This window comes from Myotis lucifugus, unplaced genomic scaffold (genome assembly GCF_000147115.1).
Source record: "Myotis lucifugus unplaced genomic scaffold, Myoluc2.0 scaffold_211, whole genome shotgun sequence".
Lineage (NCBI taxonomy): Eukaryota > Metazoa > Chordata > Mammalia > Chiroptera > Vespertilionidae > Myotis > Myotis lucifugus.
The window spans coordinates 1,875,566-1,901,046 of record NW_005871259.1 but is presented as its reverse complement, the minus strand read 5'-3'; the positions used below and the strand labels follow the sequence as shown (position 1 = coordinate 1,901,046).

Genomic DNA, 25,481 nt, shown 5'->3' with positions numbered 1-25,481 from the left:
ACTTTTATTTGCTTTCCATAGAAAATTTCCATTCCGATTACATAGCCGTCCCAGTCTTACTCACGTGAAGGATGTTTCGCACATTGACTGCTGTCAGGTTGTGCTGCTTGGCGCCATCCTCTAAGGTACGGTCCAGCCTATCATCCAGTTTTGGGTCATAAGCCAAAGTCCCTTCTTCTTGACCCCTTCCATCTCGTTTCCTCTTGGTACCCTTTTTCTTTTTCTGCCTTTTCTCACTTTCTTCACTGTCTTGCTCTTCTGCAAATAAACCAAGAACATCACCAGAATCTCCAAAGCAACTGCTCCCCAAACGTAACCCCAAAAGGCAACCTTGTAAAAGAGAAATAAGCTGCCAGCTGTCCGGCCCAGGAAATCAAAGATTATGCTGTGGCAGTGGTGGTAACGGTGGAGGTGATAGCACTGTCACAGTAATAATATCTAACTTTCTGTCAGGCAGTCTTCTACACACTTTATATGTAGTAATTCACTTACTCCTAAGTAATACTCCTTATGAAATAGAGACTATTCTTTTTCCCGCTGTACAGGTGGAGAAACAGAGGCTAAGAGATAAGAAACTTTCCAAAGAGCCAGTAATGACAGAACCATGTTTTGAAGCCAAGCAGTCCAGCTCTAGAATCAGCAGTCTTAATTATTACTCCACATTGCCCAGATAATGCATAGAAAACCCTCGGTTTGTGGCCCAGTTCTACAACTTAACAGGGTAACCTTGGCAACAGTCTCGTTTTTTCTTTTATAAAATATAGATATCTGCCCATCAGGAAAGCCACGTAGATTAAGTTAAATAATATATATGAAAGTGCTATATAATCAATGAAACATTATATAAATGTAACTTATAATATTACTATTCAGTGTAGAAAAGAGAAAAACAAGGAGCAAAGCTATAAAAATTCCACTCTGAATTACACAAATAAAAAAGGTACACACACAAAAAAAGATACCAAGTATCTCCATTCTACAAGAAAGGAGCACAAATATAACCAGGAAAAGAAAAAACTTCCTGCCCTGGCCGGCGTGCTCAATGGTTAGAACATTGGCTTGTGCACCAGAGGGTCTCAGGTTTAATTCCCAGTCAAGGGCACATATCGGGGTTGCAGGTTTGACCCCAGGCCCCAGTTGGGGTGCGCTCGGGAGGTAACCAATTGATGTATCTCTCTCACATCAATGTCTCTCTCTCTCTCTTCCTTTGTCACTCCCTCCCTCCCTCTCCACACACCCTCCTCCATTCCACCGTCTCTAAAAATCAATGGAAAAAAGATCTTTGTGCAAGGATTAACAAACAGAAAATACAAATCAACCAATAAATACATAAATAAGTAAAACAACAAATCGATGTTTCTCTCTCTCTCCCTTACTCTAAAATTAAAAATGTTCTAAAAAGTAAAGAAGTAAAAAGCCTACAACTATTGTCATACATAATGGAGAAACACTGAACACCTTCCCCCAAGTTCAGAAATGAGACATGGATGTTCACTATCACCACTTCTAACCTACATAGTAATTTGCAATATATATGAAAAAAGAAACCACGGGTTCACTTAAAGCCACTTAAGTTGAATAAGGAAGTCTATTTACTTGTCTGTATGTGTTATGCTGCACAAAAGTATAGTTCAAAGAATTTTTAAGGAGGACTAATTCTATAACCTATTAATTCCACCCAACGAAAATAAAGTACACATGCTCACCGGGAGATCTATAGTACAATGTTCACAGCAGCACCATTCAGAGTAGCCTACAACTAGAAATGACCCTTATGTCCATTAAGAGTTTTTTGTTTTTGCTTTTATTTTAGAGAGAGAGAGGGAGAAACATCTATGGTTGTCTTCTGTATGCACCTGACCAGGGATCAAACCTGCAACCTGGGTATGTGCCCTGACCGGGACTCCAACCCACAACCCTTCGGTGCACTCCAACCAACTGAGCCACACTGGCCAGGGCAAGAGTTGAATGGATAAAGAAAATGTAGAACATTCAAGAACAGAATACTACATAGCAAAGAAAATGAACAATCTACAAATACATGAAACAATGTGGACCAATTTCATAAATATATAGTTAAGTGAAAAAAGGCAGTCACAACGTACTTTATATTCCATTCATACAAAGTACAAAACAGATGAACCAATCTATGCTGCTAGAAGTCAGGATAATGGTTACCCAGGGGTAAGGTGTTGGTAATAACTTAAAGGGAGTACTTTTGAGTACAGGTAATATTCTGTTTCCTTTTTTTAAAAAATATATTTTATTGATTTTTTACAGAGAGAAAGGGAGAGGGATAGAGAGTTAGAAACATCGATGAGAGAGAAATTGATCAGCTGCCTCCTGCACACCCCCTACTGGGGATGTGCCCACAACCAAGGTATATGCCCTTGACCGGAATCGAACCTGGGACCCTTCAGTTCACAGGCCGACGCTCTATCCACTGAGCCAAACCGGTTAGGGCTCTGTTTCCTTTTTTTAAAATGGGAATGTTCCAAGGAAATGTTCATCTATTTTTAGAGAGAGAAAGGGAAAGAGGGAGAGAGAGAGAAAAACATCAATGTGAGAGAGAAGTATCAATTAGCTGTCTCCCATACAGGCTCCAATTGGGGACCAAACCTACAACTCAGGCATGGGCCCTGATCGGGAATGGAACTGGAAACATTTGGTGTATGGGCTGACACTCCAACCAATTGAGCCACCCCGCCAGGGCAGTAATATTCTTTTCTTGATCTGGTTGCTGGTTACACAGGTGCATTCAAACTCTGAAAATTCAATAAACTTTTATATCTTAAGATATGTGCAGTTTTCTGCATATTATACTTCAATAAAGAGGGTTAATTTAAAAAAAAAAAAAAAAAGGAAGAAAAAGAGAGCCTACCCATTGGAATAAAGAGTCCATCATCCTCTATCTCTTCCTCAGCTTGGTGATCTGAAGTCCTGAATGGCTTTCCTTGAGGAGAGGCACAGGCATCTGGCTGAGATGATTTCCTAGGCTGGGCTCCTAGTTTTACAGAGTGGCTGCCTGATGGCAATAAAGGCATCTCTTCTCCAGAATGCATCTGAGGTTTTCCTGGAAGAATTACAAACACTGCTTCACACTTTCACCATTCTTAGTCATACTCTATTGTAGAAATCAGGATCTTGTTATAAAGTCCTTTGTAGGTAGATAACTTTGTTAATGATGCTTATATTATACAGGCATTCCTCTCTCTTAAGACAGTGTCCTAAGAAAAATATTGAAATATGCTCACATCCAATTTACTCATCTATAATGTCAGGGAATTGAAGTAGATAATTGCTAAGGTCTTTCTAGCTCTATTACACTGAGAGCTATGCATTTATTTCCTACTAGAGGCCCGATGCACGAAATTCATGCAAGAGTAAGCCTTCCTTCCCCCAGCACCCAGGACCTAGGCTTCCCTCACAGCCCCGGCTTCGTCCGGAAGGTCGTCGGGTCTGATTAGCATATTACACTTTTATTATTATAGATAGAAAAATCAGATTCATATGGGGGGGGAGGTGTTATAGTGCTGATGACAAAGGGACAATTTATATAGTTGACCATTAACATCACATTTAATTAACTATAAATGATATACATTATAAAATGTGGTTACCAGAGGGGAAGTGGGGTGGGGAAGGACAAAGAGGTAAAGGGGGTCAAATACATGGTGATGAAAGGAGATTAGACTTCAGTGGTATAAGTAGGCAGATGTCATATTATAAAGTTCTACACCTGAAATTTGCACCATGTTACTAACCAATGTTACCCCAATAAATTTAATTTTTTAAAAAATCTCTAGATTCCACTCAATAGCTAAGTGACATTGAACCCCTACTTAATTATCCATTCCTTGTTTAGCACTCTAATCTTGTATTTTTCTCCAGTTCTTCCTGTCTTCATGTCACCATTACAACTTAGTTTAAAGAAAGAAATTTAACAATCAGCCCCTCAAATATGTTCCCCATTATGACAGCATGCTTCACCATCCCCCAATCCAGATACCTTAAATCATAGCAGTCTCTGAGCAACATTAGTTATTTCTTTGTCAAGTCTAAATTATACTCTTTATTCTCTATTCTTTATAAGGTCTTAAGGGGATAACAGCATGGCTGTGAATACCTTGATCTGCCCTTTCTTTCTGAAGCCCTGCTACATTCCTACACAAACACAGCACACAAATTAATCACATGTTGTCTTATACTGTTCCAAATGTTTATGTCTTGTCTTTCCAACTAAACTATAAGCTTCCTGAGGTTAGAACTATGTCTTCTGCTTCTTTTATGCATCAACTAGAGGCCCGGTGCATGAAATTCGTGCACTCGGGGGAGGGGGAGTCCCTCAGCCCGACCTGCCCCTCTCGCAGTCTGGGAGCCCTCAGGGGATGTCCAACTGACGGCTTAGGCCCTAAGCCAACAGTAGCTAAGGAGGCGGGAGAGGTTCCCGCTATCGCCACTGCCCTCACCAGCCGTGAGCCCGGCTCAGGGCTTCTGGTTGAGCAGCGCTCCCTGTGAGAGCGCACTGACCACCAGGGGGCAGCTCCTGCATTGAGCGTCTGCCCCCTGGTGGTCAGTGTACATCAAAGCAACCAGTTGTTCTGCCATTCAGTTGATTTGCATATTAGCCTTTTTTTTTTTAAAATATATTTTATTGATTTTTTACAGAAAGGAAGGGAGAGGGATAGAGAGTTAGAAACATCGATGAGAGAGAAACATCGACCAGCTGCCTCCTACACACCCCCTACTGGGGATGTGCACGCAACCTAGGTACATGCCCTTGACAGGAATCGAACCTGGAACCTTTCAGTCCACAGGCTGACGCTCTATCCACTGAGCCAAACCGGTTAGGGCTAGCCTTTTATTATATAGGGTTAGCTATCACCTACAGGAAAAGTTCAAACACCTGAGCATGGAAAATAAAACCCTTCACAATCTAAGCACAATCTACCACTCTGAAGTCCTCTCTCACCACTTCTTCCAAGCAATGTCACCATCCTCTTCTGCCTCTGACATCTGGCTGACTACTGTTGGCCTATGAAACCCTATGCCATCATTCTGTCAAACTGCAACTCATCCTTCAAGTCCTAAGGGTTAGGTAAAGCCTTTCCCAATGTCCCAGGCAGTAGTCTCTAAGCCACTGACCCTCCTCCACAAGCCCCCACGTCATAGATATGCACCAAATCACAAAAAGCTATACATAGTTCATACCTCCAGACAAGAAAGGATAGAGAAAGGAAAGAAAAGAACACAGAAGATTTAAGGAATGGGAGGGGAGAAGAAAACCTCCACCCATTCATAAAGTTCACTGCTGACCTTCGGAACTCTGCAATTCCAATTCCATGCCAAATCAAGATCCCCTTTCAGAAAAACTAAATTTTGTAAAGGCACTAACAAGAGTGCAGTAGCAAAGGCAAACACAATGCCAAACCGCTGACAAGAACACATAGCAAGACCATGCATAGCTTACCTCCCTCTTCCTTGACTTCTTCACTAGGCTCTCCTGAAAAAGGCTCCTTTGTGATAAGATGATCACCTTCGTCTGGCTTGGGCCTGAGTGTCATTTTCTTCCCTCTCTTTGAACCAATGGCAAGGAGTTTTTCTTTATCAATGTGTATGTTAAGGGGCTGGGAAGACTCCAAGGAAGGTAGGGCGATTCCCGTTGAGATGGCCACATTAACAGCTTCTAGAACTGCTGCATTTGTGTCCTGGGTGAGTACCCTGGAACTCAAAGATGGATCTTCCACACCAAGCTGATTTCCTGCATCCTGCACAGATTCAACTTCCAGACCAGCTGCACTACCATGACTTCGACCCCAGGCCAGTGACACTGACCCCAAGTCTTTAACCTGGTCAGATTCTGGTTGAACAGCTGACTCTAGGTCTAAGTCCTCTTCCTCCAGGTTGCCCTGATGCTGTGGGAACTCAGTCTCTGAAGTTCTTCTCTTCTTGCTGGGCAACATTTTAAAAGTCCTACTTTCGTTCCATCCTGAAAGGATAAAAGCAAGTTTTTATCACCTTCATATTAACTATGATAATACTTCCTCAAATATATTTTCACTTACTCATATTCAATCATGAACACAGTACTTTATATCAAATGCACCTTATTTCCATTAGGTGGAAGTGGACAGACAGTGGTTAGAGTGCCTGAGATCCCAATTCTACTGCTGATTAGTAAGGTATCTTGCTTAGTGACTTAACCTCTCTAAACTTCAGTTTCCTCCACTGTAAAAAAGAATTGTTTTTACCTCATAAGACTTGTTATAAGAATTACATAGTAGCCCTAACCGGTTTGGCTCCGTGGCTAGAGCGTCAGCCTGCAATCTGAAAGGTCCCAGGTTCGATTCCGGTCAAGGGCATGTACCTTGGTTGCGGGCACATCCCCAGTTGGGGGTGTGCAGAAGGCAGCTGATTGATGTTTCTCTCTCATCAATGTTTCTAACTGTCTATCCCTCTCCCTTCCTCTCTGTAAAAAATCAATAAAATATTTTTAAAAAAAAAAGAATTACATAGTAAATGATGAGTGTCAGTTATTATTATTACCACCAGGCGGGTAGAAGAGCACGATGCTGAGACCAAACAGAGTCAAACTGTCTGGATTTGTTTCCCAAGTCTGATTCTCTCCAGCTTCGTGACCTTCTATACATTACTTAACCTGAATCTGCTTCTTCAGTCATCAACTAAATTAAAAATAGCAGTTACATCATTAGATAGTAATTTATTAGATCAATCAATGTTCTCCATTTCTGTTTGCATAAACAGGTTATTTCCATTAACAGAAACAATCCAAAAGTAAAATGTGTTTGTTTAAAGAGGTTAGGCCTTGCCCTGGATAGTGTTTCTCAGAGGTTAGAGCGTGCACAGGCCCACACACCGAAGGCTACAAGTTCGATTTCCGCCAACGGTATGTACCTGGGTTGCAGGTTTGATTCCTGGCCCCAGTCCAGGTGTCATGCAGGAGACGACCAATCCATGTTTCTCTCTCACTCACTCCCTCCCTTCCACTCTCTCTAAAAATCAATGGAAAAAAATATACATCTTCGGGTGAGGATTAACAAATAAATAAAGAGGTTAGGCGATATTAACAGAAATTCTGTGTTGTAAACAAGAGAGAGATTCCTACTGTTCTCCGTACTAAGTTACTTCTGACGCTTGCTTTCAATTCCAGTTATCACAGTTTAGGAGCAACACTAACCTAAATTGGATGGTATCTTCTTTCATGTTCTTCTAGCACCTGTTTGCAACCTCTTTTATAATAATTATAACTTTTGTAATTGCCTCTTGTCTGTCTCCTTCCTATCCACCTCCACAAAAAAACTATGTGGTTTTTCAGAAAAAGGACTTTTTCAACTAGTACCCCTAGTACCAGGCAGTATCTGCCCTATTGTAAAGACTGACTGAATGAATGAATGAATGAATGGAAAAGAGTGTGGCTCCGGCCGGTGTGGTTCAGTTGGTTGAGCATCCTCCCACGCACCGAGATCACCAGTTCGATTCCCCGACAGGGACATGCCCAGGTTTCAGGTTCGATCCCCAGCAGCGGTGGAGGCAGCAGATTGATGTTTCTCTCTCTCATCAATGTTTCACTCTCCTTCTCCCTTCCTCTCTCTCTCTCTAAAATATCAAAAGCATATTTTAAAAAAGAGAGCATGAACTTCCTACTCTGTGCTTATTTTATGCAGCATTTAGACCAAAGTTAAGCATTATATGGAAACTTTCTAACCAAAAAACTTTACCCAATAAAATAGGTACAAGAACAGAATAAGTTACCTTGTGTTACAGTGAGTTCTTCATCACTGATAATGTTCAAGTCTGAATGCCCATCCACCAGGGCACTAGATGAATGTTTGGACTACAGGACTGCAAAATGAAGTTCTTTTTTATTTTATTTTCCGTCTTAAATAATTTCCCGTATTTAAGGAGTTGAGAGAAAGAGAGAAACATTGATTTGTTGTTCCACTTATTTATGAATTCATTTGTGGATTCTTGTATGTGCCCTGACCGAGGATCGAACCCGAAACCTTGGTGTATCCTGACGGTACTCTAACCAACAGGGCAAAGTTCCAACTCTTCAGAGTCTGAACTATAAAGTTAGTTTTAAACCTCCCTAATTCAGCTTCCACAGATCCTAGGAGAGATCTCCCCCCAACTCCAATCTACCAACGCCTTTATCTTGGTAATTAAAGCTCAAGGGCGGGTGGTAAGTGGGTAAGGGGAGTGGGAGTAGTTTAGGCGAGTCCAATATTCTGCAGATGAATTACTGAGGTCCAGAAAAGGGGGGGGGGGGATTAAGAATGAAAGAAAAGACAGCCAGCTACCATTTAAAGTCAGCTGCGTACAGGGATCGGCTCCCGGCACTTATAATACAGCAATTCTAAAGCGGCTCACCTTTTAGGAACTGGAGTGGGACCAACAGGGTGAACGAATGCAAATCCGAAGGTAGCCCCCGCGCGAGCCCCTCCTGGGGATATTTTCCAAAAGGGGGGCCTGACTGCGCTTTTTACCAGGGGCCGAGCACTGGCCCAAGTCCCCGCGCCCGGCTAGACCCCCTCGGACCTCTACCTTCTGTCCCACACCCCGCGCCAGCCCTCAAACCCGACCCCCGCAGCCTGGACATCCCGCGCCCGGACGTGCAGCTCCCACTCGCCACTTCCCGCCTCACGGCACGGGACACGGTCCCCCCACCAGCGACTGATCCCGCGGAAACTCGGAGTCGGGGCCACCGGAAGTCAGCCGGCGGCAGCAACTTACGTGCGCGCCCCCGAGTCGCGGTGCGCGGCGTCAGGACGTTAAAGAGCGCGCTCCAATCACTGGGCGCCGTCCCATTTGCGGGCGGGGCGTCAGGACGTCAAAGAGCGCGCTCCAATCACTGGGCGCCGTCCCACTTGCGGGCGGGATGAAGCCGCAAGGCTAGCACGTCCGTTGTGGGCAAAAAGTTTTAAGGAAATATCCCTCTTACTCGGCCCCAGGCGCTGCTCAAAACAAAACTTGGGGTTGTGATTCGTTAGTTTAACTTGACAACGAATCCTTCTTGCCGCGTCACACCTGAACTACGGGGCCAAGGAAGTGGAGAATTCAGAAATTTTCAGAAAGGAATCCCTGGGTTACCAATAGGGCAGTTATTTGTACTAGTGAGTCATGGAGTCACTCCATAGTAACTACTGCTCATAACTGTATAATACTCTGCCATTTTACAAAATTCTTTCACTTACGTTATCATAGGTGATTTGATCTCCCCGATAAACCTTATGGAACGTGGGTATTATACTTTCAAATTTACACGGAACAAATTTCTGGCTCATTTTGGATAAGTGATTTCACAAAGGTACACACAGCTATCAAGGGGAATGGGGTATCCTTAACTCTAGCTTCTAATGCATTGATCCAACGTCCAGGAAGCATAGTTGATGTCCAATAATTCAATACTTGTGTTTTGAACAAATGAATGACTCCTAGAGCCATGTTCTTTCCACTTTTCTAGAAGAAGAGAATGTCAAAATTGGAAAAATACACTCAACTCTCTCATTTTGCAGGTGAACCACCAACAAATATTTTATGCATTTAAATAATCTATGTAACCTGATCCTGTCTGTAAACAGAATCGATGAAAGTATCCACAGCCAAAATGAAGAGTGAAATTAATATACTCATGGACACAACTGCAATCTGACTCTAGCCTCAATCACCCTAACTTTCCCAAATGCCAAGGTAGTCCCTAGAAGCTTGGAGTTTCATTTGTGGCTTGCTTTTGAACCTGTAGCATATGGGTATCTTCCCTGGAAAAGTTTTGTTGCTCACAGAGTTTCAAATATCAGAGCCTCTGGTCATCTGATGGTTTGCACATGCTCTCTCTCCTAAGCAGAACCTAATCACTTGACACTTTAAAAAAGAAATATGGCCCTAACTGGTTTGGCTCAGTGGATAGAGCATAGGCCTTCAGACTGAAGGATCCCAGGTTCGATCGGGTCAAGGGCATGTACCTTGGTTGCAGGCACATCCCCAGTAGGGAGTGGGCAGGAGGCAGCTGATCGATGTTTCTCTCTCATGGATGTTTCTAATTTTCTATCCCTCTCCCTTCCTCTCTGAAAAAAAAACCAATAAAATATATTTTAAAAATAAGTAAAAAAAGAAAGAAATATGCAGCGCTGATTAATTTTGGCATTCTTCATTAGTCTTTTTATTTATTTTTAATTTATTTTATTATTTGTTTGTTTTTCAACATCATTTTTTTTAAATCCTCACATGAGGGTATTTTCCATTGATTTTTTTAAAGAGAGTGGAAGAGATATCGATGTGAGAGAAACATCGATTGGTTGCCTCCTGCACTCGCCCTGGAGCCTGCAACCCAGGTACGTGCCCTTGACCGGAATCGAACCCAGGACCCTTCAGTCCGCAGACTGACGCTCTATCCACTGAGCCAAACCGGCTAGAGCTTCATTAGTCTTTTTATAAAAACAGCTTTAATTTACACACCACAAAATTCATCCGTTCTACTTGTATAATTAAATTGTTCTAAGTAAATGTTCAGAGTTGTGCATCCATCAGGAGGTCTACTCTTTAGTCAGAGTTTTAGCGTTTCTGAAGTTTAAGAATGTTTCCATAATAACCTTTAGTGGGCTCAGAAATGCGTAACAATAATGGCAATGGATACTGACATGCAGACATACAGAATTTTGTTTTTCCAAAATCCTGGGCTCCCTCTCAGCCAGAACATTCCGCTGCTATATTAAGCCCAGGGGATCAGAATCATGATAACATACCTACATTTCTTACTCTATCCTTGGGGTTTTCTCTTTTAGACCAACAGCCCGTCAGTGGGCGGGGTCTTATTCTCAGGAAATCCCGGTGATGGGGTCCCCGCCCAGAGATCTTCCGGAAAGGGGCGGGTCCTGCCTTCCGGAACTTTTCGGACAGAGGCGGAGTCTTCTGCCGAGGACCGCTCGGAAGAAGGCGGGGCCTCCCTCGCATCAGGACCAGTCTGGCTGCACCTGCATCCTTAGCTCAGAGCATCCCTGGAGCATCTTAAGAGGCGACCGCAGCTGGCAACCGGGGACCAGACCGTCACAGGGGGCACCCGCCAGATACCTCCCCCCTCCCCTGACCTAGCGCTGTACAGCGGCGGCCTCGGTTCTGATCCAGGGTTCTCAGAGTTGTCTGACCATTGCAACAGCCTTTACAGCAAGAGCCTCTGATTACGACATGGCCGAAATCACCAATATCCGACCTAGCTTTGGTAAGTACAGTCGGTCCAACTAAGCCTGCGGTAATCGAAAGAGTTATCAAGCTAGGGGAACCCAGCGGCTGCACAAGGAATGAAGCCCAGACCGGGGTCTTCAAGTGCCAGCCCCGCTAGAATCGGGCCTGTGGAGGTGGGTCGTGGGCAGTGGACAGAGCCTGAACTTAAACTATGGGCTGCAGAGGCTGGGAAGGCTAGAGACATGGAGGCTGGTGGGGGGTGGAGGTCCAGGATGCTAAAAACCTCGTATGGTGCACCGTCAGCACTGCTGGAGGTGAGAAACAGAGAGTTTGCAAAGGATGCGAACCCCTCCTTCTGGGGAAGGAGAGGTGGAGTAGGCCGAGCCCTCCCCCTTGGGGCACGCAGGGCGGTGCCCCTTCCTCCCCATCCTAGTCCTCGGGCTGCGGGGGAGGGAGATGGCAAGGGGGATAGGGCATCAAGATGGCAGTTTGGAGACTGTGGGCTGTGTGGATGGCAGCCAGGGGAGGCAGCGGCCTCTAGGGAGAGCGGTGCGGGGGTGGGGAGTTAAAAGGAAGCCACTCCTTAAGCCGGTCAGCTGGATGCTGAGGCTGAGGGGAACCGCGAGCCCTGCAAGTTCTATTCTGCATCGTAATGGTGGGGTCCTTCTGATGCTACCAAATGGCGCTTGGTGCTGCTGGGCGAGGGGATGACGTGATGTCTATTTCTGGGCCTCCTGGCAGTGCCCAGGCGCTTCCTCCCAGGCCTTTTGTTCCCCGTCCTCTGGGCTGGCTTTTCAAACAGGGGGACTCACCCGCGCTAGTGCTGGAGCTGGTGGGGGCCCGACCCAGGCCGGAGGGGGAGGGGCGTGAGAGGCCCGGCCCGGGGGAGGCCGCTTTGTGTACCGGAGAAAGCATTACGTCATCTCGGCGCGGCTCCAAGATCTGTTACATTCCTTGGAGCAGAGAGTGGAGTGGAAAATAGGAAAAATGGGAAATAAAAGCTCGAGAAACAAGTTTTTCCTCCTAGGGAATTCCTCCAAAATATGCCAGGGTAACAAACTACCTGTGCTATGTTTTCCTGGTGCAAAAATAAAAAAAGAATTGCCCTGCTTCTCCCTCAATTCTACTTAACCCCAGTTTGGATGGTAGAAGCCAGTGAGAGTGCTGTCAGCCCAGGGTTCCTTCATATCCCTTAAGAGATCCTAACCCTCAGACAATCCAGAAGTTTTGAGCATCCAGGGTTTGGGTGGGTCCACAATCCAACATGGAAGTGGCTTTTCTCACTCTCCAGTCAGAGGTTTATGGAAATGAGCAAAACCCAATGTGCTCCATTCTCTCAATATTCAGAAGACATCAGATCAGGGGAAGTATCTAGACAGCAGATCACACCCAATTACTACTTGTTCCCACTGATTCTCCAGGCTAAACCTTGATGTTTTTGTCTTCCACTTCACCTTCTGCATTGCTATTCTTTGAGTCCTAAATTTCTAAAATAGATGTCTCTTTGGAGATTGCATGAGCACCCTATGATTTTCTTTCTGCTCTTTCTTTTTCTTCTTATGCCTTCTTTTCAGCATGTTCTTTTTTTCTAATTGCATTTCCCAATTCCTTGGAACGTGAGATGGTGTGATTTCCTTTAGAAGGAATATTAGTGGAAAAGAGAAAATAAATTTTATCAGCCTTTTACATACTACATTTTATTTAATCCTTACAAATATCCTCTGATGTAGGAATTATTATATATACTTTTCCAGTTGAGGAAACTGAGGATCAGGGAGATAAAATAAATAAAAGTTACACAAAATAGTGATGGTGGTGCCAATGTCCAGTTGATGCCAAAGTTTGTTCTCATATCGGTATCACACTGGTCTATTTGACAGGGAAAAGCTGGTTTAGTAAAGGAAGTCAATAAGCAGGTCTGGTCAGGGACTCACAGAGTTGGGCATAGCCCAGATGTGTCTCACAGGCCTTTCAACCCTTACAGAGGGTTTCCTACACAAGAACTGTTACTTCTGACTTTTTCATGTCTCATAGAGCACTTCATTTCCAATGCCTTAGCCCTTGGGAGATACACCAAGCCAGCGCTCAATTATCCACAACCTTAGAGTACAAAAGGAACAAGAAGCATAGGTCACTGCAATTTACAACTACTTTAAGCACTCACTTCAGATATTAGCTCCAACTTCCTTTTCCCACCAACCTTTTGACTAAAACAAGACAGAGGGTTCTGAGTCTCAACATCCCCGATTTTCCTAATTAACTGCCTTGAGTGTGGGAAAGGGGGGCAGAGGTTAACAAATAATTAAGAAAAAAGTAGGGCAAAGGTGGGAAATAAGGTGGAGAAAAGCACGTAGGTGATTTATAAATGGATTGATCTGTTTCTCTTCTTTTCCTTCTCCGTCCTTCTGAAAGATAAGAATCCTTCATCTTCTTTCTTACCCACACCACCTGCATTTTCTAGCAGTAAAAGCCAAGGCATGGGAAGCAGCAGGGGGTTCCCTTGGGATCGCAGAGTAAATTTAAGGTGGAGCCAAAAGGATCTCTCAAATGTCTCCCAACACGGCCTTTAGATCTCTCTTTCAAATCATTCTCAAAAATACACCTGTCTCGGTAGTTCCCTGCTTTCCCCTTCTCACAAAGACAATCAATGTTCAGTTTCACTAATCATTAGCAAGCAATTTTCAAGAAAGGCCCTTATTGGTGAATAGAGAGCCATTTTTTTTTAGCTTGTGCCATTTTGATTGACAATTAAAACCAATCAATTGTTCAAATAAATATTTACTGAACTTGTGTTAGATGCAAGAGACTCAGGGATTCAGAGATGAACAGGATGTCATTTCTGCTTGCTCTCAATGAGCTGAACACCAAGGCTGTCCCATTTTGTGAAAATTCTCTCCATAATAACTCTTATTTCACTTAATGCTCTGTGAATAAACACTGTTATTATCTGGTATGGACATGGTCACCTTGATTTATTTTGTTAATGGCTTTATTCCTTAACTATATTGTTTTAGAATGTAACTCCTCCTTTTCTTTAACAATTTTTTTATTTTTATTGATTTTAGAGAGAGGAACATTGATTGGTTGTCCCATTTATTTATGCATTCATTGATTGCTTCTTGTATGTGCCCTGACCAGGGATTAAACTCAAAACCTTGGTGTATCAGGACGAACGCTAACCAACTGAGCTACTAGGCCAGGGCTAACCCTTTCTTTTCTTACCTGGTCCCAGCTTTCATGAAACCCTGGAATGTTTGAAGTAGAAAAAACTTTGGAGATATTTAGCACAATCTCCATGGAAGAAATCCCTTTTAGAATATCCCTGACCAATGGTGATTCAACCTCTGAAAGTTTTCAATTATAGATTCACTGCTTTATGAAGCAATCTGGGCTATTGTGAGGCAGTTGAAATAATAATTTGACTCTTTTCATTGAGTCAGATCTGTCTTCCTGTAGCCTGTACGCGCTGGCCCTCCAAAGTAAAATCAAATCACACCTTCTTCCATCACAGCATCTTAAATAATTGAAGACAGTTATTATTCCTAGTCCTCTCAGCTCCTTCAGTTCCTTCCATTTTTCTTCATTGGATGTGGTTCCCAGATCTTTCACCATCCTGATGATCCATAATGTAGAGACACTTTGGTGTCAGGCAAACCAGTATTTAAATCCCATCACTGCCATTTGCCATTACTTGGCCTGGGGCAGATTTGAGCCCCCAGGTTTCTCCATTGTAAAGTGAGTATATTAATAGTACCTACTTAATGAGTTCTTTGATTCAAAGAGAGGAAGCTCTAGCTCAATGCCTGGCAGGGACATAAAAAATGTACAACCAAAAAAAAAGCAGTGTTTATTCCTGTCAGTGCCAGACAGTAGACAGAACACTCCATATGTGTTGTGACCAGTGCAGATGAAATTATACTACCCTCCTGTGATCCAGACATCGTATTCAAAGTATAAGTCGGCTCTAGCCTAATTATACTCCACGCTTGTGGTCACCTAAACTGCTAAGTGATTTTTGCTCAGATTTGTCAAGTAAGGTCTCCCGTTGCTTATTGACAGGTTTTAAAAACCAAATAGAATTTTAAATTTTCCTTGAGATATGTCATCATATTGACCTCACCCTCTTTTTCCAATCTGTGGAGGCTGTTTTGAATTTACTAACTCATTTGTTCACTGAATACTTACTAGGTTGCCACATGGTTCTGGGACCTGGGGATATAGCAATGAACAGACAGAAATTCAGTATTCTTATTAAGTTTATCTGGTGAGGAAAAACAGAAATTGTTGGGCGTAAGAACTACCGTGAGGAAAAAATAAAGCAGGTAACAGGGATATTATCTCACTTGGGGCAGTCAGCAAATGCTTCTCTGATAACGTGAAGTTTGCACAGAGGTCTGCAGTGAGAGGCAGAGAGCCGGGCAGACCTGGTGAAAGGATGCTCCAGGAAGAATCTGGAATATTCTGGAGTCACACTTATTTTCTTATTTCTCCCTGTCCAAATCTTTCCTTAAAAAAGTAATGTGGGGTTTGTTATGTTTCTGCTTCCATTGAAACAAAATTATATAATGACATTTCAAATTCAAGGGACCATATTATGGCACAATGGGTTTCAATATTTGTGATTACCACAGAGGATTATAATTTGTGTGTGTATACATATATACATTACATGTTATTAAAATGCAATATATAAGTATATATATGCAAAACATAAAAAAGTAATATGGGGATAGTTACAAAAATAGTAATGGGGATGTAAGGTACAGCATAGGAAATATAGTCAATAATTTTGTAATATCTATTTATGGTATTATTTGGGTACTGGAAATATCAGGGGGAACACTTTGTAAAGTATATGATTGTCGGACCACTAAGTTGTACACCTGAAATTAATACAAAATAATATAGAAGGTAATTGAAAAACTTAAGCAAGTCAAGTAATGTAGAGAACTAGAGATTGTATCTAGACCAATTGGCTTCAGTGAACTTAAAGGGGAAATAACCCCAAACCTAATTATCTAAGTTAGGGGCCAACTTGTGTGGGGGAAAAGACAGATAAGACTAGAGGAAGGGAAGGAAAAAATCTGTTTCTCTTTAGTTACTTATTTATTCAACAAATATATGTTAAGTGTCTTTAGTGCTGGGGATATAGAAATAAACAAAACAAACAAAATCCCTGTCCTCATGAAACTTATATTCTAGTGAAAATAGATAATAAACAGTAAATGTATATGTGTGTTTATATATACTCTTGTGTATGTGGGTGTGTATGACAGAGAGAAAGAAAGAGCAGACACATGGAAAAAATTAAGCAGGGCTAAGAAGTGTGGGTCTTTGGGATGGAGAAGGTTGCACTTTTAAATGGGGTGGTCAGGGAAGATCTTACTAAGAAGGTGACATTTGAGCAAAGATCTGACTTTTCCACAGTCTCTCTTTTTCTCTTTCTAAAATTCTTCTATTTGTAAATACCTAGGAGCTGAAATTTAGAACATATTTTAAAAGTACTTAAACCCTCCCTGGCTGGTTGGCTAAGGGGTTAGAGCATCAGCCTGGGTTCCAAAGGGTCTCAGGTTCGATTCCCTATCAAGGGTATGTACCTGGGTTGCAGGTTCAACCCTGCCCCAGTCAGGGCACCTGCAGGATGCAATCAATGAATGTGTCTCTCTCACATCGATGTTTCTCTCTCTCTCACCCTCCCTCATTCCCTTCCACTCTCTCTAAAAATTAATGGGAAAATTACCTCGGGTGAAGATTTTAAAAAGTACTTAGACCCACTGTTCTTATAACCACCCACCCACTTTTGTTACCCTTGAGCAACCTACTAAAATGATCTGAAGTCAATCCCACATCCTTTCACCCTACATGCCAGTAAGCCAACACAGTCCCACTGTTTACAAACCCTGTCCGAGACGCTGTGGAATACCCTCCTGAACCCAGACACACCTCGTGCCCTTGTGTAACAGTTGAGGTGAATATAAAAAGGTGACCTTACAAGACTTACAGGGCAGTTTATGTGAAACCAATCATTATTAGCAAACCAAGTTCCTAAGTGCGAAGGGAAGGCCAAGACAATAACAGGGAGTTGGGTGGGCGCTTCAGGGAAGCCTTTCTGGAGAAGGTAAATATTTCACTCAGGTTTGGTGGAAAGGAAGAGCCATGGCTTGGTTGAGTGGATGGATGAGGGCATTGCTAAGGGAGGGGATCAGTTCATAAGCCCAGATGAGCAAATTTTGTTTTGGAGGCTCGGTTGGGATTCACGTGGCTCCAGCAGAGGCACCACGTAGGAGAGCTCTGGAAGGGGGTTGAGGTCCACCTGCCTTAACGCACCTCTGTTCTCCACCTTCAGATATGTCCCCGGTGGTGGCAGGCCTTATCGGGGCCTCGGTACTGGTGGTGTGCGTCTCGGTGACCGTGTTTGTCTGGACATGCTGCCACCAGCAGACGGAGAAGAAGCACAAGAACCCACCATACAAGTTTATTCATATGCTCAAAGGCATCAGCATATACCCAGAGACCCTCAGCAACAAAAATAAAATTATCAAAGTGCGAAGAGACAAAGATGGCCCTGGGAGGGAAGGTGGGCACGGGAACCTGTTGGCGGGTGCAGCAGAGGCTGGCCTGCTGGGCCGAGACAAGGGTCCCAGGCCCCCCAGTTCTGGATCTTGTCTCGGCCAACTACCCATCAAAGTGGACTATGGGGAAGAACTGAGGAGCCCCCTGGCAAGCCTAACCCCCGGGGAGAGCAAAACGAGTTCTCCGTCATCTCCAGAGGAGGACGTCATGCTGGGGTCCCTCACCTTCTCGGTGGACTATAACTTCCCCAAAAAAGCCCTGGTGGTGACAATCCAGGAGGCCCATGGGCTGCCCGTGATGGATGACCAGACCCAGGGCTCTGACCCCTACATCAAAATGACCATCCTTCCTGACAAGCGGCACCGGGTGAAGACCAGAGTGCTGCGGAAGACCCTGGACCCCGTGTTCGACGAGACCTTCACCTTCTACGGCATCCCCTACAGCCAGCTCCAGGACCTGGTGCTGCACTTCCTAGTTCTCAGCTTTGACCGCTTCTCTCGGGACGACGTCATTGGGGAGGTCATGGTGCCACTGGCTGGGGTGGACCCCAGCACAGGCAAGGTACAGCTGACTAGGGACATCATCAAAAGGAACATCCAGGTGAGGAGGAAGTGTGTGCGGGGGAGGGATGGTAGGTTGGGGGAGACCAGATCTTAGGGGACAAATGGAAGGGGGAGGGGGAGGGGATGAAATGGGTGGCAAAGAGGGACTGTGGGGCGGAAGCTCTCACCTACCAAGAATAAGCCGTGGGCAGAGTAAGACAGAGGGCCTGGCAGGTAAGGTCTCCTCTAGGAAGCAGCTTCCAGGGGAGAGAGGGACAGGTGGCTTCTGAAATTCCACTTAGTAGCTGGTATCCTGACACTGCATCCAGCCTGCTTAGCTGTAGGAGCTAATTTTTCCCCCCAAATAATATGTGATCTTCTTCTAGCGAATTTCTCACAGCTGAGAAACGTTGAAAGTGGTTCAATAATTTCCCCCTCTGCTTTCCTTTCCCAGCCCAAACCTAGGGGTATAAATAGCATCATGTCTGGATGTCTTTTAGTAACCATTTTATAAATGCGATTAATTGAATTGCTTCACCTCTGAGCCCCTGAGCCAGGCCCAAACCTTTGCTACAGATATTTCTCTCTCTATTCCGCCTCTCTGTTTGCGTGAGATGGGGGGTTGGGGGGGGGCCTTCTCTCCCACTGGGCTAGCATTGGCTCTTGAGTTGTCATTTCAGGGGTACAAGAATTGTGTACCTGTCCTCCATGAGTTCATTCATTTCCTCCACATTTGGGGAAGCAATGTAGTTCTATGGTTAAGCCCTCGGGCTCTGGAGTTGGACTGCCTGACTTCATGTTCCAGCTCACCGTTTTCCAGCTGTGTGACATGGGAGAAAACCCTTCTAAGCTTTTTTTCCCCCCAGTGTAAAATGGAGCTAATATTACCTTCCTTACAGGAGTACGTGGCTCAAATGAGATAATATCCCCGGTATATCAGTGCCCTAGGGGAGCTTTTACTTTAGTGGAGGAAAGACAAACAATGTTGGCAATTACCATATTGGCAGGTGCTTTGAAAGAAGTTGTTGACATTTTAACTCAGAGTTTCATTTCTTTTTTCAGGATTAAATATAAGTGGTTAATAGCAAGGGCTTTGAAGTCAGACCTGAATTTTAATCCAGGACACTGAGCAGGGGGCATTTACTAAACGTCCAGGGGGGCTCTTGGCATGAGCCCAATTTCTTTCTATTTTATTGTCCAGGGGGGCTCTTGGCATGAGCCCAATTTCTTTCTATTTTATTAACTCCCCTCAGGGAGGGATAAGCCAGGACTGCAATCCTTAGCAACACATTCCCTGGGAGAGGCCCCCCACAGGACACCCAGAGCCTGTGCAACCCCACACCAGAGCCTTCCCACCGCCCGGCTTCCCAACAGTGTTCTCCCCAACCAGTAACTATGGGCAGGGCTGTGTTCCAACCCGAGCCATGACTGTCATTCCCCACTCACCTGGCTAAACACTCATCCTGGTGATTCCCTAGCATGCAGCCTCCCATGCCTGCCCGAAATCCTCCCGACTGTAGCCAAGCGTCCGCCCTTTCTGGGTCTCCCCTTAGCTCATCAGTTAGAGCTGCTCGGGCCGACTCCACGCTGTCTGTAAAGAGCTTTTTTTTTGGTCTGTGTAAAGCATTCCTTTATAATATGGGGCCCAATGATCTTCCTCCAACGATTCCTGCGTGGTGGTGAGAATTGCATTTCTCTATGTAGCTCCCCACTACTAACTGTATTTCCTGGCCTTTAGCAGAAAATTCATCTCTTGTTCTTTCCATTATACAGTGCAGTCCGGTTGAAGAAGCCAGGGACTGGTCATCACTTTTTACTCTGTCCATTTCATTACCTTATTCTGGGCAAGTAGTTAACATCTCTGGGCCTCAGTCTCTCTCTAGGCTGGATCATGAAGTTTACTAGGATCACTTTATGAGAGCACTCTTGGTTCTTATGAACATACAAAAAGATATAAGAAGCATGAAAAATTTACTCTTGCCCTAACCGGTTTGGCTCAGTGGATAGAGCATCGGCCTGCAGACTGAAGGGTCCCAGGTTCGGTTCCGGTCAAGGGCATGTACCTTGGTTGTGGGCACATCCCCAGTGGGAGGTGTGCAGAAGGCAGCTGATCGGTGTTTCTCTCTCATCGATGTTTCTAACTCTCTATCCTCTCCCTTCCTCTCTGTAAAAAATCAATAAAATATATATTTTAAAAAAAAAGAAAGAAAAATTAACTCTTTATGATTAGTAAAAGGAGATCATGATATAAACTCTGTAATACCCAAAATCTCTGAGTTGGGCTTTGGGACTTGATTTTTTATTTTTTATTTTTTTAGTGGCAAGCAGCTTTTTTCCTAGTATTTTATTCAGATAGGAATGAACGGGCAGTTATATTCCCACAATAAATTCCCCACAAGGAGAAGGGAGACCATGCAGAGGGGGCTGGGGAATAAAAGAGAGACATTGGGAAAAGAGAGTTACTGAGTGGGTAACAGAGCGTTGTTAGACTCCTGATTTCTTCAGGTCATTGTTTTCCTGCCTTTCCACTGTCCAATCCAGTGTTGATGACCTGGGACAATGGCCACTTAACGAAAGGATTCTTAAAATCTCAGATTTACAGGGGACCTTAGAGGTCATCCAGTCTAGCCAAAGGGACTGAAAAGAGAGAAAGAAAAAGGAATGTCCCTTTCCCAGGAACAATAAAGAAGGTTGCTCTGTATGTGTCCCGGGGAGGAGGAGAGGGTGGAACATGAAGGTTTTGTTTCTTTTGTTTTCCCATGATTGTGATTGATGTGGAGGTGGCCCTTCGTACTGCTCACCCCAGTAAAGGTTTACTGTGGCTGTGTGGCTAGAAGCTCATCCTGGGAGGGGCTCTGCTAGTTAGAGGAAATAGGTTTCTCCCTGCCTAAGTGTTTCTGTGTCCGTCTGTCTGCTTCAGGACCCATGCTCCTGTTCCTCTCTCCCACTGAGGGAGGGCAGAGCCTCCCAACTCTGTCAGGCACAGACAAAACCCTTTCTCCCCCTTGTCCTTCTGCTTGTCTGCCCCACAACAGGGTCTTTGCCTCATTAAGCCAAGGGACTGGGAAACAGAGCTCGCTCCCAGCCCTTGACAAAGAGCCTTTGAAAAAGAGCCATTGGCAATGCTACTTGGAATGGGATTGGGTGGGAAAAGAAGGGGAGGAGAACGAGGGGACATGAAACTGTTCTTCAATGCAGAATGGAATGGCATTCAGGTAGTGCTGCGGCTGCAGACTTGGGTATCACAAAGGGGCAGCTGAATGGGCGCTGGCATTCTGCCCAGGTAAAACGACAAAGGTGAGGGCGGCCAGGAGGAAAACAGTTGCCTGAGGAGCGATTTTAGGGGAGAAAAATATTAAAAGGGGAACCAGAAGTTGTCTACTTCCTCAAAGACCTAGGGAAGGGACGTGGAGGTTTAGATTAGGGAGATTTTGCTATAATGAATGATTTAGGAAACAGTTTTAAACAAATATTCAGGAAACCTAAACTATAATATTGTAGTTAGTGGTGGTTTTTTTTAATTGATTGAATTTGAGAGAGAGGTGGAGGGTGGGAGGGGAAGAAACATCAATGTGAGAGAGAAATGCTGGTCAGTTGCCTCCCACAAGTGCCCTGACCAGGGATTGAACCTGCAGCCTGGGTGTGTGCCCTGACCTGACCGGGAATTGAACCTGCTGCCTTTTGGTGTATGGGACAACGCTTCAACCAACTGAGCTACACCAGCCAGGGCTAAAACTCTTGTGTTATTTTTTTAAATCAAATATCCCTTTAACCCCACGTATCCTTCTTCTGTATATAAAGTTAGAATTATATTGAAAGATTGCATATTTAATATTTAGATACCAGTATTCAAGATGGTCCCAGAAATAGATACCAAATCTACTTAACATTTTATTATTCGTGGGAACGGAGGAGAGCAATGGCCCAAATCATCCAAAGGTTCTTGCTTTCTAGATCAGCTCTGTCTGCTGGGGCTTTCTGTGATGGTGGAACTGTTCTCCATCTGCACTGTCCAATATGGTAGCCACACATGGCTGTTGACCATTTGCAATATGGCTCCTGTGACTGAGGAACTAAAATGTTAATGGATTATAATTTAAATAGACACATGTAGCTAGTGGCTACTGTATTGGGTAGCTCAGTTCTGAAATGCTTTGGAAGGCATTTGATTTTCTTTCTCATGGGGGATTACTTTCCTAATGCCATTTGGCTGTGGGTAATAGTAAAAAGGAGTTTACGTTCTCTGGTTGTATTCTGATTTGTGTCAAAAAGAAGCTGCCCAGAAGTATACTGGTTGGCAAGGGCAACCAGCCTGTGATTTTAAACTGGCTGAGGGTACTTCCTGTGGATATCATCGAAACCAGACAATATGTATGTTATGGGCAAGGAAAAAATGTGAGACTTCAATCTAGTAGAGAGAAGCTATCACATCTTTTTTAAAGTCTATTCTCTTTTTTCACTTCAGTTTCAAAATTAAATTTTAGTTAGTCATATTCTATGCCCTATGGAGAGACATTTTCATATGCTCCTGGTATGAAACATAGTCTTGAGAAATTTTTTAAACCACATGAAATAATCGAATTCCTTATTATCACAATGTTATTCCTTGAGATAACATAAGGCTTATAATCAAAACATAAACTATTAGGTTTTTCCCCTTGTTTTTCATTGATAAGCTAGTTAAATTACTGCTGTTGTCTTTTCCTGTATCAGACACACCTGACAGATAGAGCACTAGCTTGTAGCTTCTCCTTTTTTTTTTTTTTTTAAATATATTTCTTTATTGATTTCAGAGAGGAAGGAAGAGGGAGAGAGAAACATCAATGATAAGAGAGAATCATTGATTGGCTGCCTCCTTCACGTCCCTACTGGGGATCAAGCTCGCAATCCGGGCATGTGCCCTTGGCCGGAATCGAACCTGGGACCCTTCAGTCCGCAGGCCAACACTCTATCCACTGAGCCAAACCGGCTAGGGCGCTTCTTCTTTTTTTAAAAAAAATATATTTTTATTTATTTCAGAGAGGAACGGAGAGGGAGAGAGAGATAGAAACATCAATGATGAGAGAGAGTCATTGATCGGCTGCCTACTGGGTATCGAGCCTACAACCCGGGCATGTGCCCTTGGCTGGAATCGAACCTGGGACCCTTCAGTCCACAGGCCGACGCTCTATCCACTGAGCCAAACCGGCTAGGGCTAGCCTGTAGCTTCTTGAGGGTAGGACTCTTCATTGTCTGTTTTTTCAGCCCTAGCTGCTGGCAGAGTTCCTGGCACTTAGTAAGTATACAATGAATCATTTCGATGGACATGTAAGGCTGGTAGTGAAAATAGTCTATTTTTGCTCAATCTAAGAAAAATTCCTGAAATAGGTGACATTTCTTTGGGACTATGAATAATACAAGGAATAAGATTTGATAGTAGGCCCTGGCTGGGTGGTTCAGTTGGAGTATCATCCATATTCCAAAAGGTTGCGGGTTTGATTCCCAGTCAGAGCACCCATACCCAGGTTGCAAATTCAGTCTCTGATCAGGGCACGTACAGGAGGCAACCAATTGATGTTTTTCTCTCCCTTCCTCACTCTCTGAAATTGATTAAAAAACAAACAAACATATCCTTGGGTAAGGCTAAAATAATAATAATAAGATATACACGTTAACACACACACACACACACACACACACACACACACACACACACACACATATATATATATATTGATTTGATAGTGGAGGAATGATTTTGTCTCAGATTTAACTTGTGTCTTAAATTCCTCAAATTCTACCTCCTTTTGTTTTCTTTATCTCAGCCTCAGCCCCACTTTCTAAGCTAGAAACTTAAGAAATAGCCCTCCAACAAGACAAAACCAACAAACAAATATTCCTCCATCTCTTCCCTCTCCCCTACATTTACATCCAATTAGCTGCCCACACCTAGAACATCCTGGCAATTCTCCGTGAGGCATAGCTTACCCCCCTGTCCATCCCCTCTGCTCTAGCCCTGGCTCCAGGCCTCATCATTTCTTCCTTCGCCTATTGCAGCAGCTCTTAACTGAGCTTCCTGACTTTGGTCTTTCTCCATTTTTCAGCTCTCACTAGAATAATAATATTATTAATGAAATACTAAAAACAACCATCGTAACTTTGTCACTCCTACACCTGCAGACCTCACCTTGCCCGGGGGTGACTCTGCTGTTTGGCTAGAGTGCCCACTGCTCTTCACCTTCACCTCACCCACCGCTCCAGGTTCCTGACTCATCCCTCCTGCCAGGCACCCCAACATCAGGAACATGCGCCTCTCGCCATCCTCTGAACACAGTGTGCCCTTTCAGGGCCCAGGGCCTTTGTGCCGGCCACTCCTGCCACTCTGTCTGATGTGAGCTTCTCTCTGCCCATCGTCTCATGGCCTCTTACTCACCCTTCGTAACTCAGCCCAGATGTCAACTGGCAGCGCCTTCCTGAGTCTCCCGGCAGCACTTGGACAGGCTTCTTACCTCTCTGCTTATTACATCTGTGTCTCTTCTATGCATAGCGAGCTCCTTGGGAGCCGCTGGGTCCGGGCAGCTGTGGCCCCCAGCACCTGGCAGGAAGTGAGCCAGGGGTGTAAAATGTTCTCGCAGGAGTAGAGGTTTCTCCCAAGTTCACAATGAGGCCTAGAATACACTCTACAGGTGGGGAGGCAAAGCTGTCGGGCCAGGGAAGAGAGCGACGACTGGAGAAGACACCCTGAAGTGCGTGACTGAGGCAGGCGGAGCGGGTGCGGATACTCACCAGGTGGCATGGAGGAGCGCAGGCTCAGAAAGGCCGGGGACTTGCCCAAGGCCAGGTGCTGAGGAAGCGGCAAAGTGAAGGCTCAGACCCAAATGTCCTGCCTCCCAATATACATGTTTATCACAAGAACCAAATGAGGGAATGGGAGAGAATACACTTCTGTCACGGACACTGTACTCCAGGCACCATGGTGTCACAAAATTTAACTTATTTAATACTTTTTAATAATCCTCTGAGCCCTAACCAGTTTGGCTCAGTGGATAGAGCGTCAGCCTGTGGACTTCAAGGGTCCTAGGTTCGATTCCGGTCAAGGGCATGTACCTTGGTTGCAGGCACATCCCCAGTAGGGAGTGTGCAGGAGGCAGCTGATTGATGTTTCTCTCATCGATGTTTCTAACTTTC

At 44.3% G+C, this 25,481-nt stretch overlaps 2 protein-coding genes across 29 annotated transcripts in view; one reads left to right on the top strand and one right to left on the bottom strand.

Annotated features, from left to right (window-relative positions):
• The window catches only part of LOC102420362 (GON-4-like protein), a 51,559-nt gene extending 42,796 nt beyond the window's left edge, over positions 1-8,763 (bottom strand). For 13 of the 27 annotated variants that reach the window (XR_002831452.1, XR_002831450.1, XR_002831448.1 and 10 more), the window contains exons 1-5: positions 8,392-8,763; positions 7,774-7,899; positions 5,471-5,989; positions 2,882-3,073; positions 65-258 (exon numbers count right to left, since the gene is read on the bottom strand). Coding sequence is in view for 22 of the 27 variants with exons in the window: in XM_023761614.1 (XP_023617382.1) it covers positions 65-258; positions 2,882-3,073; positions 5,471-5,963 (879 nt within the window). In the remaining 5 variants the exon portion in view is untranslated. The remainder of the gene's footprint in view (positions 1-64; positions 259-2,881; positions 3,074-5,470; positions 5,990-7,773; positions 7,900-8,391) is intronic. The other 14 variants (XM_023761608.1, XM_023761605.1, XM_023761615.1 and 11 more) reach the window with 5 other exon arrangements.
• A 2,197-nt stretch (positions 8,764-10,960) lies between these two features.
• Positions 10,961-25,481, top strand: part of SYT11 (synaptotagmin 11) — a 16,366-nt gene continuing 1,845 nt past the window's right edge. For both annotated transcript variants that reach the window (XM_006097824.3, XM_006097823.3), the window contains exons 1-2: positions 10,961-11,236; positions 17,546-18,372. In XM_006097824.3, the coding sequence (XP_006097886.1) occupies positions 11,203-11,236; positions 17,546-18,372 (861 nt within the window). In that variant the 5' untranslated portion in view covers positions 10,961-11,202. The remainder of the gene's footprint in view (positions 11,237-17,545; positions 18,373-25,481) is intronic.